Source organism: Spathaspora passalidarum, assembly GCF_000223485.1.
Source record: "Spathaspora passalidarum NRRL Y-27907 unplaced genomic scaffold SPAPAscaffold_7, whole genome shotgun sequence".
Classification (NCBI taxonomy): Eukaryota; Fungi; Ascomycota; class Pichiomycetes; order Serinales; family Debaryomycetaceae; genus Spathaspora; species Spathaspora passalidarum.
In genome coordinates, this window is record NW_006767431.1 from 454,259 (window position 1) to 468,892 (window position 14,634).

The 14,634-nt window shown below is 36.4% G+C and overlaps 8 protein-coding genes across 8 annotated transcripts; 4 read left to right on the forward strand and 4 right to left on the reverse strand. All coding sequences in view use genetic code 12, as the record gives it.

The window, feature by feature from the left end:
- Positions 1-121: 121 nt before the first annotated feature.
- Positions 122-1,543, forward strand: GCV1 (glycine decarboxylase subunit T; the record flags this gene model as incomplete). The annotated part of the gene is made up of 1 exon (XM_007377355.1): positions 122-1,543. The coding sequence occupies one exon, from the start codon at positions 162-164 to the stop codon at positions 1,347-1,349; it is 1,188 nt and encodes a 395-aa protein (XP_007377417.1).
- Positions 1,544-2,024: 481 nt separating this feature from the next.
- On the forward strand, positions 2,025-2,807 carry SPAPADRAFT_63282 (uncharacterized protein; the record flags this gene model as incomplete). Its single annotated transcript, XM_007377356.1, has 1 exon — positions 2,025-2,807. The coding sequence occupies one exon, from the start codon at positions 2,037-2,039 to the stop codon at positions 2,715-2,717; it is 681 nt and encodes a 226-aa protein (XP_007377418.1).
- On the reverse strand, positions 2,744-4,001 carry ADH6 (NADP-dependent alcohol dehydrogenase; the record flags this gene model as incomplete). The annotated part of the gene is made up of 1 exon (XM_007377357.1): positions 2,744-4,001. One exon carries the CDS (start codon positions 3,942-3,944, stop codon positions 2,841-2,843), a length of 1,104 nt encoding a protein of 367 aa, XP_007377419.1.
- A 628-nt stretch (positions 4,002-4,629) lies between these two features.
- On the reverse strand, positions 4,630-6,610 carry SPAPADRAFT_63284 (signal recognition particle subunit; the record flags this gene model as incomplete). Its single annotated transcript, XM_007377358.1, has 1 exon — positions 4,630-6,610. One exon carries the CDS (start codon positions 6,583-6,585, stop codon positions 4,684-4,686), a length of 1,902 nt encoding a protein of 633 aa, XP_007377420.1.
- Positions 6,611-6,972: 362 nt separating this feature from the next.
- Positions 6,973-8,839, forward strand: SPAPADRAFT_63285 (uncharacterized protein; the record flags this gene model as incomplete). The annotated part of the gene is made up of 1 exon (XM_007377359.1): positions 6,973-8,839. One exon carries the CDS (start codon positions 6,990-6,992, stop codon positions 7,974-7,976), a length of 987 nt encoding a protein of 328 aa, XP_007377421.1.
- Positions 8,001-8,798, reverse strand: SPAPADRAFT_143158 (uncharacterized protein; the record flags this gene model as incomplete). The annotated part of the gene is made up of 1 exon (XM_007377360.1): positions 8,001-8,798. The coding sequence occupies one exon, from the start codon at positions 8,796-8,798 to the stop codon at positions 8,001-8,003; it is 798 nt and encodes a 265-aa protein (XP_007377422.1).
- A 356-nt stretch (positions 8,840-9,195) lies between the features above and the next one.
- PRP45 (mRNA splicing protein) lies at positions 9,196-10,791 on the forward strand (the record flags this gene model as incomplete). Its single annotated transcript, XM_007377361.1, has 1 exon — positions 9,196-10,791. A coding segment is annotated over one exon (574 nt), but the record flags the coding sequence as incomplete, so codon positions are not given.
- Positions 10,792-10,910: 119 nt separating this feature from the next.
- Positions 10,911-14,429, reverse strand: SPAPADRAFT_143258 (uncharacterized protein; the record flags this gene model as incomplete). Its single annotated transcript, XM_007377362.1, has 1 exon — positions 10,911-14,429. The coding sequence occupies one exon, from the start codon at positions 14,427-14,429 to the stop codon at positions 10,911-10,913; it is 3,519 nt and encodes a 1,172-aa protein (XP_007377424.1).
- Between the last annotated feature and the right edge of the window lie 205 nt (positions 14,430-14,634).

Below are 14,634 nucleotides of genomic sequence, written 5' to 3' on the forward strand. Positions count from 1 at the left end.
GCACGAGTCAACAATTTTTGCAAGACTCCATTGTTTTTATTTTTAACTTCGTATCCCTTCATCTCTCCACATAAACGTTTAAATTTTCTTTTTATATATAAAAATATTACAAATTTTCACCATTCTTTCTTTCTTTCTAAAGTGTATTCATCAAGTCAATCATGTTAAGAACCAGTGCTAAAAGATTCTATTCTGCTCCTGCTAATTTATTAAAGACCCCATTACATGAAGCTCATGTTGCCCTTGGAGGTAAGATGGTGCCCTACGCTGGCTTTGAAATGCCAGTATTGTACAACAGTCAATCCCACATAGATTCCCACAATTGGGTCAGATCTAAAGTTGGTTTATTTGATGTCAGTCATATGTTACAACATAAGATCACCGGTAAGGATGCCAAGAGTCTTTTACAAAAGATTACCCCAATTGATTTGAACAGTTTACCAATGAACGAATCTAGTTTATCAGTATTGTTGAATGAAAACGGAGGGATCATTGATGATTGTATTATTACTAAACATGGTGAAGATAGTTTCTATATGGTTACCAATGCTGGTTGTAGAGCTAAGGATGTTGAGTTTATCAAAAAGGAAGCTGAAGCATTTGGATCCCTGGTTAACCACAATACCTTTGAAGGTACTTTATTAGCCATTCAAGGACCAAAGGCTCAAGAACTTTTACAAAAATTCACTAACGAAGATTTATCCAAGATTTACTTTGGCCAAACCAGATTTGTTAAGTTGTCTCCAATTGGAGCTACAGTTCATTTAGCTAGATCTGGATATACTGGGGAAGACGGGTTCGAATTGTCTATTCCTTCATCTAATGCTGCTGAAACCAAGGATTCATTAAACTTTTTCCAACTGTTAATTGCTGAATATCCTGATTTAGTCAAACCAATCGGGTTAGCTGCAAGAGATTCCTTAAGATTAGAAGCAGGTATGTGCCTTTACGGATATGAATTAACCGAGCAAATCACCCCAGTCGAAGCTTCCTTATCATGGTTAATTCCAAAGGCTCGTCGTGATGCCAATGCAGGATTCAATGGTGCTTCTAAGATTTTATCACAAATCAATGACAAGTCTTTGGTCACCCATAGAAGAATTGGTGTTGTTTCTAAGGGACCATCACCAAGAGAGCATTTTAAGATTTTCAGCAATGATGGAAGCCAAGAAATTGGGTATATCACTTCCGGTTCTCCATCACCCACTTTAGGTGGTAATATTGCCCAAGCATATATCGACAAAAAGTTTAAAATTGGCAGTGATATAAAGATCGAAATTAGAGGCAAGTTAAGAGACGGAAAGATTACTAAATTGCCATTTGTTGCAAGTAACTTATATAAGCCTTAAACCTTATTATGTAATTAATTATTCCAAATTGAGTAAACCGCGCGTTCTAGACGTAGGAGGTGTTTAATTGCAAGATAATACGACGCAAGGGGCATCATTCGTAATTAAAAAAACGGATTCTGAATTGAAACAATGACAGATCGAAAAGTGTGACCGATTGGGTTAAATAATGTGAGTGTACCGTTTTCAACTCCCCCCCCCCCTTCCGGGTAGATTTTGCTGTAAGAAGAAACAAGAAATTCTGCGCGCCCGCGACTGATACGAGGCAGTGCTAACACAGCCAAAATGTAATCAATGTCACGTAGCCAAGTTATCAATTGATGTACCAGGGTAGCTAATTGACGTGCTCGACTAGCAGACGTAACTAATTACACACCAATTGAGATCTCACTGCAACTGCCAACTTAAAAATTATAAGTTATACCTTAATTGCCAACGCGTGTGACCCAGCGGAAGAAAAATTTCAGCCACAAAAACAATAACAATAAACAACAACAATAAACTTTAACGAAAGTCACGTCACGTAAAAAAAAAAACCCACAAATAACAAAGAAGGACGAGTTTTCCCATTGTCCTGTACACAGATTCTCCTCTCTCTCTCTCTCATACCTTCCCATTGCAATATATAAACATTTGCATTTTCCCGGAATGGCAAAGGAACTAGTTTGTATTATCAACGCCGCCAACATGTCTACTACTCCTTCACCCACAAAGAGAACACCATTGTCTTCTAAAACGTTTAACATCTCCCCTACTCCTTTGAAGAGACCAAATCCAGTACATTTACCTTCCAGATTGTCACCCACTAAAAGGTTAGCGCCAGCAAGAAACACACCATCTCCGCCAAAGAAGAGCACTGGTTTAAACTTTACTATTTGGGAAGACAAGACTGAAAAGCCCGAATTCCCAGAGCAAGAATACCCTTGTTCAAACAAACAAAATAATCATGACCAAGAAAACATTTTACAACCAAAGAAGAATGATATAATAAGGTCGAGTGTAAGATCACCCTTGGCTGACTTGAGCATTAATGAATACCCTGGCTTTGTAAGCTATGGAGGCCCTGAATTTAAATTAGGTGAATTGTACCAACCACCTAATTTCAATAATGAATTCAAGTCATTACATAAACATCTGAGCTTACCAAACTATTTAACACCCAGTAGAAAACACAGCGGTAGAGATAAGTACTTGGTTGTGTCAGGAACCACTCCAGATATTGATGAAACTGAATTGTTGTTAATTGAAAAGCAACAAAGATTATCCAACAAAGTCATTAGAAAACATACCCGATCATTATCCGTTGGTAAGAACGAGGCAAAGTTAAGCTTAATTAGAAAGAATAATTTTTCAATCTTGTCTAATTAACATTTTTTTGCTACGCATTTCACTTCTCTCCATTGTTTACACACATGCATTTAGAAATACCCTTGTAGTTACGACCTAATATAAATACGCAAGAAAAGTAATCTATATTGTAGTAGTATAAACCTAGTTGAAAGCCTTGTCGAATTCAGTAAAGACAAATCTATATCTGACATCACCAGCAACGCATCTTTCCAATGCCTTGCTACAGTTTTCTTCACTGATTGGAACTTCTTCAATCCATGGCTTGATGTCGTTTTCAGCAGCTAATCTCAACATTTCAGTGACTTCAGTCTTGGATCCTAACAAGGAAGAACCAAAGGCAACACCATTCTTCAAGAAGGTAAATGGAGAAACACCAAATTGTTCCTTAGCTGGTGGTAAACCAACGGAAATGAACTTGGAATCAACCTTTAAAACACTCAAGTAATCAGACAAGTTCAATCCATCAATACCAGAAGCACAGTTCAAGATAAAGTCGAATTCGTCATCATACTTAGAAGTCCAATCCTTTTCTTCACCAGTAGCAACGAATTCATGAGCACCTAATTTCAAAGCTTGTTCCTTTTTGGCGGAAGATCTGGAAAAAGCAACAACCTTGGCACCTAAGGCATTAGCGAATTGAACAGCCAAGTGCCCTAAACCACCAATACCAATGATACCAACAGTCTTACCCTTGGCATCCTTACCCAAGTTACGGATCAATGGAGAGAAAACAGTGATACCGGCACACATTAAAGGAGCAGCGGCAGTAGATGGGAGAGATTCGGGAATAGCAAAGGCAAATTGTTCATCAGCAATAGAGTGAGAACTGTAACCACCTTGGGTAACATACCCGTTTGATCTTGGATCAACATTGTTGTAAGTACCAGCCATCTTCTTACAATATTGTTCATTGTCATGGTTACATCTACCACATTCACGACAAGCAGAGTTACCAGCTCCAATACCAACACGTTGACCGACTTTGAATTGAGTAACTGCAGAACCAACAGCAATGACCTTACCAACGATTTCATGACCAACAACAAGATCGTTTCTGTTGTATGGACCCCAGTTGGATTGCAAAGTGTGGATGTCAGAGTAACATAACCCGCAAGCTTCGTTTTCTAAAACAATGTCATGTGGGTTGATTTGTTTGTGCTTGTATTCAACTAACTTTGGTTTATTCCAATTTTCCTTTTTGTCAACACCGAATCCTTTAAATGTTTCTGGAACTGATTGAGTCATTTTGCTTTTGTTTTAGTGAAAAAAAAAGAAGAATAGGAGAAGAAGAAGAAGAAGAATGAATAAATTGTCTCCTTAAATACTGCTGGAGAGATAACGTGGTCGGTGGAGGGTGGAAAATTCTGGGAAGATCTTCGGATCGCAATAAGAAAAAATATTTTTTTGTGTTTTTGCGACTCGCTGTGACGGACATTGTTTGCTATAATAAAACGGGTAACGAATTTATGACGCCACAGACATCGGGAACACTTCCCAGAGTAGGCAACTCCCTCCATCACGTGCATCCATTCACAGAACCATGCATAATCTGTCAATTACTCAATAACAAGCTTGATTACACGAGTATATCAACTACTAATAACCTTTACATGTTAGATTGAACTAAGCGAATCATTGCGAATTGTCTTATCTCGAGTGTCTCGAATTTCAGAGCAACAATCTTTGTGCTAAACAAAAAAAAATAACGCGGATTTTACCGAGAAAAATTCCGTGTCAAAATGTTTAAGCCTTGCCTATATGTACACAGAGGGGGGAGGGGCGGTCAGAGGAGATTGAACGGGGCCACCTACTCCGAATCCATATAAAGAAACTCCGAATATCTGGAGTTAACTAAATATTCGCCTACAATGCATGCAGGCCTCTGATTTAGCTCAAAAGTGGGGTACTGACTAAAAAAAAACAAAAACAAAAACTACATGATACAATCATCGTTATAAACTAACATTACATTCTATTGATATAGCTACTTCTTTCCCTTCTTCTTCTTTTTCTTGTTAGAACTGGAAGAATGGGTTGCTGCGGGAGTAGACAGTGATACCGAATGTTCCACTGATCCTTGTCCTGTATTTCTCTTCTTATCCTTTTTGGTAGGTTTATAGTAAGATCTTAATTTCAAAGGTAACCATCTTTCCTCATCCACAGTAAACTCGCCTTCTGGCTTCAATACCTTACTTGGACCAAATTTAGGCTCCTTCTTCTTCTTAGTGACCTTATTAACTGTCTTTGTGATTGTTTTGGTTTGGTTTTTGGTTGGAATTAATTCGTTTATATCAACATTTAAAATCTCATCAATTGGTTTACTCGATGATAATTCAGTAATTGGTAATAAATCAACATTGGAGTTGGACAATATCGATTCGATTAAGTGATCATTTCCATCGATAGTACTTAGATATTGGAAAAGTTTCATTGCTTGTTCATGCTGTCCTTGGTTTAATGCCTTGAATGCAATGAATTTAGCACAGTCAAAGTAAAACATGTCAGAATACACTTCTTGGGATGTAGCAATGAACTTATCCGTCAATTTAGTCAATAACTGAGATAATTTGCTGGTGGAATGAGTCTCTTCATACACATTTATTAAGGTACCAACCACCCCTGGTGTGAGTTTCTCTTCAGACAATTCGTCGTCCACCAATGCTTCCAAGAATGGCAATGGTTGATCAAACTTGGATGTGCGGGCATGAACATAAACCAAGAGCAACACAGCAACTTGCTTGTAGTGAGCTTCTGCATCTTTGATATATTTAACAAGTTTCTTACCTATTGATTTCAATTGGGCGCTTGAATGTAAGTCCTTGAAGCTAATGTCCAACTTGAGTAAAATTCTATAAGCCACTGGAAAGAAATCACCAGGAAAATCTTCAAGGTATCTCTTAATGAATAAATTATCTACTTGGGATTTACTCAATGTACCACTGGTGTAATTCAACATTATGTTATTCTTTAAAACTATTTGATATTGCCATTTGGTCAACTTTTGTTGTAATTTTTGTAAATGTGGTTGATAATCCAAGGAGCGTTCAACCAAACCTACCTTGTAGTCATCCTTAAGTGAATACAAGTTATTCTTGATGATGAGTTTGATCATGGCATCATTCACTAAATCAACATCTTGGTTAATTTCATCCAATATGGTCAAACTCTTTTCGGAGTCACCTAATAGTTGATACACATAAGCAATGGTTAACTTAATAGGCAACAATTCTCCCAACAAATCTTGCTTACTCCACTCAGTATTTGAAGAACACAAGTTATGAGCTTGATCCAACAATTGCAAACTCTTGCTCAAGTTATTATTAGACAACTCAACCAAGGCTTGATTAAACAACAAATCATAATTGTCATCTTTGTCGATATTGACCGATCTGCCTGCCCCTAAGATATTTTCTTGAGAAACCACAGCTGCTTGATTGATTATCAAATCTAAAGGGTTATCAAATTTGTTCAGGTCAAGCAATTTTTCATATAATTCGTAAGCTTGTTCGTACTTTCCCACCTTATAATAAGTTTGAGCAAGAATATGATTCCAGCCAATTTGTTCAACTTCGGAATCAGTAGTGTTATCTTTGTACAACTCAAACAATTCATTAGCATGGCCTAATTTGTAATAGACATATCCGACTTCCATTTTAGTAGCGCCAACTAGGTCTTTAGAAACATGCTTGATGATCTCGTAAGCTTTATGATACTTGTCCAAGTTGATTAATGCCACTAAACAATTCTTGAATGCTTTTAAATCCTGGTAGTTTTTGACCTTGGTTAAATATTCATACGAGATTGTGAAGATTTGTTCGTGCTCAGATGGCGATGCATCTGGTGACACATGCAACTTCTTGAATGCATCCGCAATTGAATTGCTCATGATGGTTGAGTGTTTACCTGTGGATGTTGGTCGATTTCTGGCAGCACTTTCGTTGGAATTTTTTTTTTTCATGTTAGAGCGTCAAACGAGAGGTCGTGTGGAAGGTCATTTATTGTGTGGTGGGGAAATCACAGTGTATAATTAGCATGTAAAGTGTGCTGCATATTGATCCTAGCAGATCTGAATGTATATGGAGTAACATAGAGTAGGATACATATATGTCATGTAAATAGTCGGGTTCATATTTATAAGTCTAGAGTATGTTAACGTGTCCCTAAAGATTCAATAAAGTAGAGACATATCACATGACACACATCACATGACGAGATCTTTTGATACTTCAAAAACTTTTTCATCAACCAATATAAGAATGATCTTTACTAATATAAACGTGGTACTGTGAAATGTTGAGACTTAACAAAGCAAACATAGCCCACAGCGCTAGATATTTATCTTCTACACCAAGAGTATGCTTCCAATATAGAAATTCTATCTTGGACAAGTACAAACAGGAGACTGAACAAATAGATGCTCCATCTCAATTGGCCAAGGAATCCAGTTTACCTATCATTGAACAAGATTTAAAAATCAAGCCTCGTCAAGCAAGAATGAAAATGCCTTTATTGTCAGATCATAAAGTTGAATCCCCAGGGTATGAATTATCCGGTTTTGCAAAGACATTTGGTGAGTTATTTGTAAAGATATTTAGAATTGACATGGATATCACTAGATCTGGGTCTGTAGCTGGGTCATTATATTTTGCTGAATGTAAGAAGCAAGGATTATTTTATCCTAATGAACCAATGTCTGAAACTGCCAAGTTCTATTATGAGACTTTGAATTTACCAAAGTCCTTTTCACAACAAGTTCAAATTACTTTGTTACATTATTGGATTTTGTCAGTGAGAATGAGAGCTTTGCCTTTTAAGTATGCTAGAGAGTATCAACAAAAGTTAGTTGATAGAATTTTCAAGGATTTAGAATTAAGAATGTCAAACGAATTAGGAATTAACTCAAACAGAATTATTGAAGGAAACTTAAAAGACTACCACACTCAATTATTAGGGTCAGTGTTGAGTTATGACGAAGCTTTAGTTAGTGACGATATTACATTTGCCAGTGCATTGTGGAGAAACGTTTTCAATGGTAATCCAAATGTTGATATTAGACACGTTGAAGCATTATTAGCCTACGTTAGATCCCAATTATACGTATTGAACAAGATGACCGATAGAGAATTCGGATTTGGTAGATTCAAGTTCATCCCACCTAATGAAGTAGTTAAGCCAATTTCAAAGAGTCAAGAAGAGCAAATGAGACAAAAGGTCAAGGAAGAATTTGAGAAAATGACCTTACCTTCGCAAAAGAGTGTCTTATCAGTTGATGAATAGATTTGTATATACTTGTAAATAGAACTACAATTTTCCTTTCGAAATATTCTCATCCTGAGTCCAATCATGCCCCTTGACTCCTCTAATCATTACATTCATAACTGCGAAATGTTCCCCTTCAACAGCACCATCAGATTTTTCACCCAACACAATATCTTCGACAACTTTAAATCCAAATCTTTCATAGATCGGAATATTATTGGGTGAAGAACTTTCCAAATATGCAAGACTATCATCAGCATCAATATACTTGGTGAACATGTACTCAAACATTTTGCGCAAGTTCCCCTTACCACGAGCACAGTCTCTACTACCAACATAAACCAAAGTGTAAACTCCTTTGTTCTTGAATCGAGAGTCATTATTTATAATCCGTTCACAGGAATCATGCAATAATGGTAACATACCATAGAAAACCTTCTGTCTACCTTCTTCACCAAAAACTTGCCATACTTTATCATAACCAGATTCCATAAGTGTACCAAACGAATCAAGTCCTTGGTGTACACTTTCAGGACATGCCCAAATTGAAACAGTTTCAAAGCCTTCATTGGTTTCGCCTTGTCCTAATACGATTCCATGCTTGATATGTTGACGCAAATATGCTTCATAAAGACAAAGCTCAGCGTATTTACGTTTATTTTCTGGTAAATGACAGACTAATAGCTTAGCCAACAGATCTTCTTTGAATGCCTCAAGCAAACATAATGCAGCTTTTCTAACATCGGCATTGGTCAAATGACGAATAGTGGATGTGTTTGATATCTTTATGGTAGCGCGTGGTGTTGCACTAATAGTATCACTAGTTGTTGTCTTTAGCATGTTAAGTAATAAAAATATATGTTATAAATAAATGTTGTAATAGTAGCGAAATACATTATGGCGAAGTAAATCACGTACTTTTGCAATATTTATAATAGGCATTATGTGTGATGTAAAACTTGATGATATTTGAGGAGAAGCGCATCGGGGAGTTCCCAATTAGGAAAGAATGACTTCTCCGAATTTTCCTGATCTGACATGGATTGCGCCTTCTTTAATAGCACAAACCATTCATCATAATAATGCATGAAATGAATGCGTGCATGAAACGCAGTACTGCACAACAGGCGAAAGCGATTTGTGGGTTACCGCTAATCAAGTGTGGTGCATCTAATTAATATTTAATAAAACAGATGATTCACCTCCTCAGGCGCAACTTATATTACCTTTAAGCTTTACAGAAATCCACAGCAAGCAATGCGTTGATTTACCTTTGGTCACGTTTGCAATACCTGGTATATCTTTGAATAATACGCAACTTAGGTGGGGGGAGTTAGAGATAACTTTGTTTAAAAAGCTTATTGTTTGTTTAAAGTTATCGCGGTCTAGATTAGCTCGGCGCTGACTGCCAAAAACAAACGCAGGAACGAACTTACAGATTAGAAATTTTACAGAATATTTTTTTTTCTACAGTTTATCAAAATCACATCTCCCTACTAAGAGAAGAAGCATCCATCATGTTCAGTACTTTACTATCACGACCTAAAAATTCATCATATGATCCAAACTATCATTTCCGAATAGATACAACCACCAATGACAATAAACAAGTTTTAGTGCTTCCTAGACAAACCGACCTCCAAGCATTGGACTTTTCAAAACCAATCGATGACGAAGAGGTAACTTATGAATCAACCATACCGTTGAAGAAACGATATCCTAACCTAACACATTCCTTTCCACGACCTTCTTTAGATGATCTAGAAGTGAGATCCGTCATTGAAGAAACAAGATCCATAATTGCAAAACTCATTACACCTGACCAACCTGAAGAAAATGTTCAACATATCCAATACAGTAGTAAGAACATAATTGATACCGATGAACGTGTAATTCAAATTAGAAAGTTCCAAGTTGATCCAATGTTACCACCCCAATTCAAATTACGTAAGAATAGACATAAAACCCAAACCGAAGATGTACCAATTGTTAAACCTACAAATCAAGAAAAACTTACCAAGGAAGATCGTCAGAAATGGAACATTCCAGTTGCAGTCTCTAATTGGAAAAACAACCAAGGATTTACTATAGATTTAGATAAGAGAGTCATGGGTCCACGGGAAACGGCGCTGGTTAATGTAGAGAAATTTGGGGAACTTTCAAATGCTTTAGTTGATGCTGAGCAACAAGCTAGAGAAGATATCAAGATTAGGAATGAGTTAAGAAGAAAGCAAGAAGAGCAAGAAGCTATAGAACGTGAACGTAGTTTACGAGATTTAGCTCAGAGATCCAAAAGAAGAAAATATGATAGACGTTAGCATGTACTCTTTGAATATACTCAAAAATTTCCATTCTTGTACTTTAAATTCTCTACCATAATTCTATAAAGGAAGATACCTTAGACAGGCAATCTTTGATTGACAATGTGTTTACTTTTCAAAACATATCTCTGATTATGTGCAAGACTAAATATGATAAATGTTGCAAAAATTAAGGACTGGTCACTCCTTGTATTGAATATCTGATTTACTTCAGAAGGAGTTATTACAAACTATAGCGATGCATATCATTGTTTTGTAATTAATATAATAAGCAATAGATCAATTGATTAATTGCTTGATGTGTTGTTGCAACAGTAATAAATTATATCGCTTGTCGTTGGCAGAGCATACATATTATATTTTCAAAAAATATTGTGCGTATGAATATACTTCCAAACGCTCTCATCAACATTCAGCAGACTAGTCTAGCAACTTCATATCTACAATATCTATTTAGAGTCGTTTGACCCATTGAAAATACAAGGAAATTATTGAACCAACTCTCTACAATAGTTGTTACAGTGTAAAAGCAATTGTTTACCCGATTTTCTGACCATCTCAAGGAACTCCCTACAAATCCAATATCGACGAACTAAACTTCAATTTTATATAGTCTATTAATACATATATCTTACAACTTCTTTCTGGTTACTTTTCTAGTCTTTGACAGCTTATACTTATCACCACCTTCATAGAGCGATTTCCCAAATGAATCCAATGCAATTGAATTAACCCATTCAACAACTCTATTCAAATCACGGTCTTGTCTCTTCTCAGCTAATTCCGAATCGAGCTTCTCAACCATTGATGTTATTTCTTCTTCATTTCCAAATTGTAATGCATCTTCGAGAGTCACTACTTTCTGACGTTTTCTTGGGGTTTGCTTTCTCCTCAAGTTTCTCTTTGCACCCACAACCACGTCATCATCGGTTTCTTCAATCTCATCTTCATCTTCCCCTTTGATTAGTTTTTCTCGTTTGGTCTTTAATTTATTTATGTTATTTTCAATTTCATCTTCTTCAGCCGGGGTTCCATCCATCCATAACGCCTTTCTTCTAGCTTCAATGTTAGAAATAACGACATCTTTAACCAAAGTCAATTCCTTACGTAATGCAGATTCTCTCTTCCCCCACGGATTTAACCATGATAAGATCTTGACTATATCTTCGGGATGATCATAATATCTCCAATTAGTTCCGTTAATTAGAGGATCAGGTAATTCTTCAATTATTTTCCTTTCAAAGGGTGTTAATAGTGCGAGTGGAGACACTAACGAACCTTCATGATCAATAACGATATCAGAATTCTTGTGTACCTCATGCTGGGTGATTTCAATGTGATGAATTGTTTGAACTGTAGATTTATATGCCGGAGATATAGGAATGAAGTCCATTTCACGAATTTGTGATTTCTTTTCATCAACAGGTTCTTGCTTAATTTCTTGTTTGATTCCATTTTCTTCAGGTTTATGAGTAAAGTCAAATTCCTTCCGTCTTAATTCCTGATTAAACTTTTCACTCTCTTCAAAATTACTGTTATATCTTATTCTCAAATCATCATTCAGTGGGCCTTGAACCCAAAGTCTACCCATAAGATAAGTTTCATCACTAACTTCATCCTTCTCATCATCGTCCTCAACGTCTTCCTTGTCCTTCTCTTTTTCATCATCATCGTCATTATCGTCGTCGTCATCATTATTTCCAGCATGTAAATTAGGCAACCCATTGTTCTCAAACCACCAATATCTATTAAATAAACGATCTTTACCAAGAAGCTTAACTCGTTGGCAATCCAATTCGGTTAATTTCTGTTCAATTGAATGCTTTTCTTTCTTGATTTGGTTTAATTTGATCAATGCCTGCTTACGAGCTTCACATTGTTCCGCAAATTCCTTGTCCTTTTCGGCCTTTTGTTGTTCAGCTTCGGTCATTTCAAGGTTTTGGTAGTTTAATCTTGGTTTCTTGTCTTCTTCACCGGGATTCAAGGCATTGCAAATGAATTGATTCGCTTTTTGAGCAATTTCTAAATTCGCTTTGTAATCCTTAATATTATCCAATCTCATACGACGTAATTGTGACGATTGTTCAAGACAATCATCAATATAGTTTCTGACCAACGGAGAAGTAATAATCAAGTCAATTAAGATATTCAAAATTTGTAACTTTAAATCAATGTCCAATTCCTGATAAAATTGATTAACTACAGTACTTGAAGTAGCAGGCTTTTCCTTTGGTGCAAGTTTAAGATAGGCTTGTTCAATAATTGTTTTATAATGAGGAACATGCTCAACAAGTGATAACACACCAAGCAAAATACATTGCCAATTCCCATCTTTGAAATTACGCTTGCGTAAACGTTCATGCCAAGGAATGTTACGATAATTCATACAAATATAGGCATTATGAGGAGTGGAATCATCAGTGTCACTACCTTCACTAGTAATATATTCTGGTGCTTCTTCTTCAGGTTCCTCTTCATTATCAGCCTCATTTTCTTCTTCATCTTCATCATTATCTTCATCTTGATCTTTAACAATGACAACTTCTTTAGTTTCTACAACTCCATTCTCAGTATCCTCTTCATCAGTTTCGGGTTCATCTTTTAACAACTTATCTTCGTCGTCAGTCTCAGAACCAGTGACATCTTCACTCTCGTCACCTTTCTTAGGAGGCAATTGAACATTCAACCCAAAGATTTCACCATCATCTTCAGCTTGTCTTTGTTCTTTTCTGGTTGGTAATTCATTTGACACAATAGCCAGTAAGCAAGCACACCAAATTTCGTCCAACAATTCGCATCTACCTAATTCATCATATTGTTCCCAATTCCACCCCATACAATATATGAAATCGTCAAAGGTAAATGTATCTAAATTTAAAACCTTATGATAGATGTTGATAAATATCCACGATTGTAACGCATCTTGAATTGAGGAGATAGCATTTGTACTTAATCGGAATATTTCTGAAGTATTTGGAATATCCTGATCAGCGTACTTTTCAATTAAACTGTTATTGAGTGATTGAGCATTTGGAGGCAAGTGTAATTGTCTAGGTAATGGTTTTGAATTCTGCAAATCAAATCTCAATTGTAAATCATCGACAATATTACGTTTTGTAGGTTGTAAAGAAGATAACCCAAATGAAGGTTGTTCCTTAAGTTCTTCAAGTTCCAACTCCTTTTGTAATTTTTCGGGAAGATAATGGGTTGGGAACTTCTTACGGAATGGTACCACTGCTGGTGTAGGTGTAGAAACTTCGACTGTAGGAGTAGCAGTTTTGATTTGTTTCTTTCGCTTTTCAGGAACAGGAGTAGCACTTGGTTCATGCGTATCTTCCTTGATTGGCACCCTTCTCTTTTTCTTTTCTGTAACATACAAGATTTCCCCAGTTGGGGTTGAATCAGCATAATGTCTTAAATCTTCAGGATATACTTGTGGAATACCATACTTCTTGGCATATTTGTCCTTGACCACCCATGGAGCACCCACTTTATGAGATCTAGACATGGTTAACTTGATAAATGTCTTGATCAACCATTTAGTGAAATGGTTCCTGTCTCTGGATATATTGTCATTAGTAACTATTGCTTGTTGCATGTCATTAAGTCTAACAACAAGATATTTTGTTTGATTTGATTGTCCATACTGAACTTTCTCCCGGATGATACCGCGCTGTTTCAGCAGCAGCAGCAGCAGCAGAGTCAGTGTGGGTGGCGTCAGTTGCAGTTGTAACTGTTGCTGCTGTTGTTCTTTGGAATCCTCAATACCTTTGATGAAAATAGTCTCACCTGGGAAGTAATCATTCTTAAACACCAGATATACCTTATCCACCAATTGATCCAATCTGGTAATTCTATTAAATTGTAAAAACCGTAAAATATGTTCACGTAATGATTCTGGGAAATTCAGCTCAACACCTTTAATCTCTTTCAACTCACTTTCATAAGCTTCAAAAAAGGTTAGGCATGAATTACCAGTAATTTCACAAACAAATTTTCTCTTGTGGTAGTAATCCATACGAGCCAAATACTCGTCATATGTGATGAACCATTCCTTTGTTTGTGGAATAAACCAAACTTGGGTTGATAGATCAGAGGGTATGGCCGGTGGTGGTATAAACGTCACCTGTTTTCGTTTATATAACACCATGTTTGTGAACGGATAAGAAAAAGGTGTTGTAAAAAAGTAAACAAGAGTGGAAATGAACTTGAAAAGGAAAAAAAATTTTCCCTTGTTGTAAAAAAAAGACAAGGTGCAATATTACGAGGTTATATTAGTTTTTTTTTAACCGGGCGTATTTATCCACTGCGGCTCAGATTGTCAACAGTTTCACTTGGCCTAGATAAGCTGTATC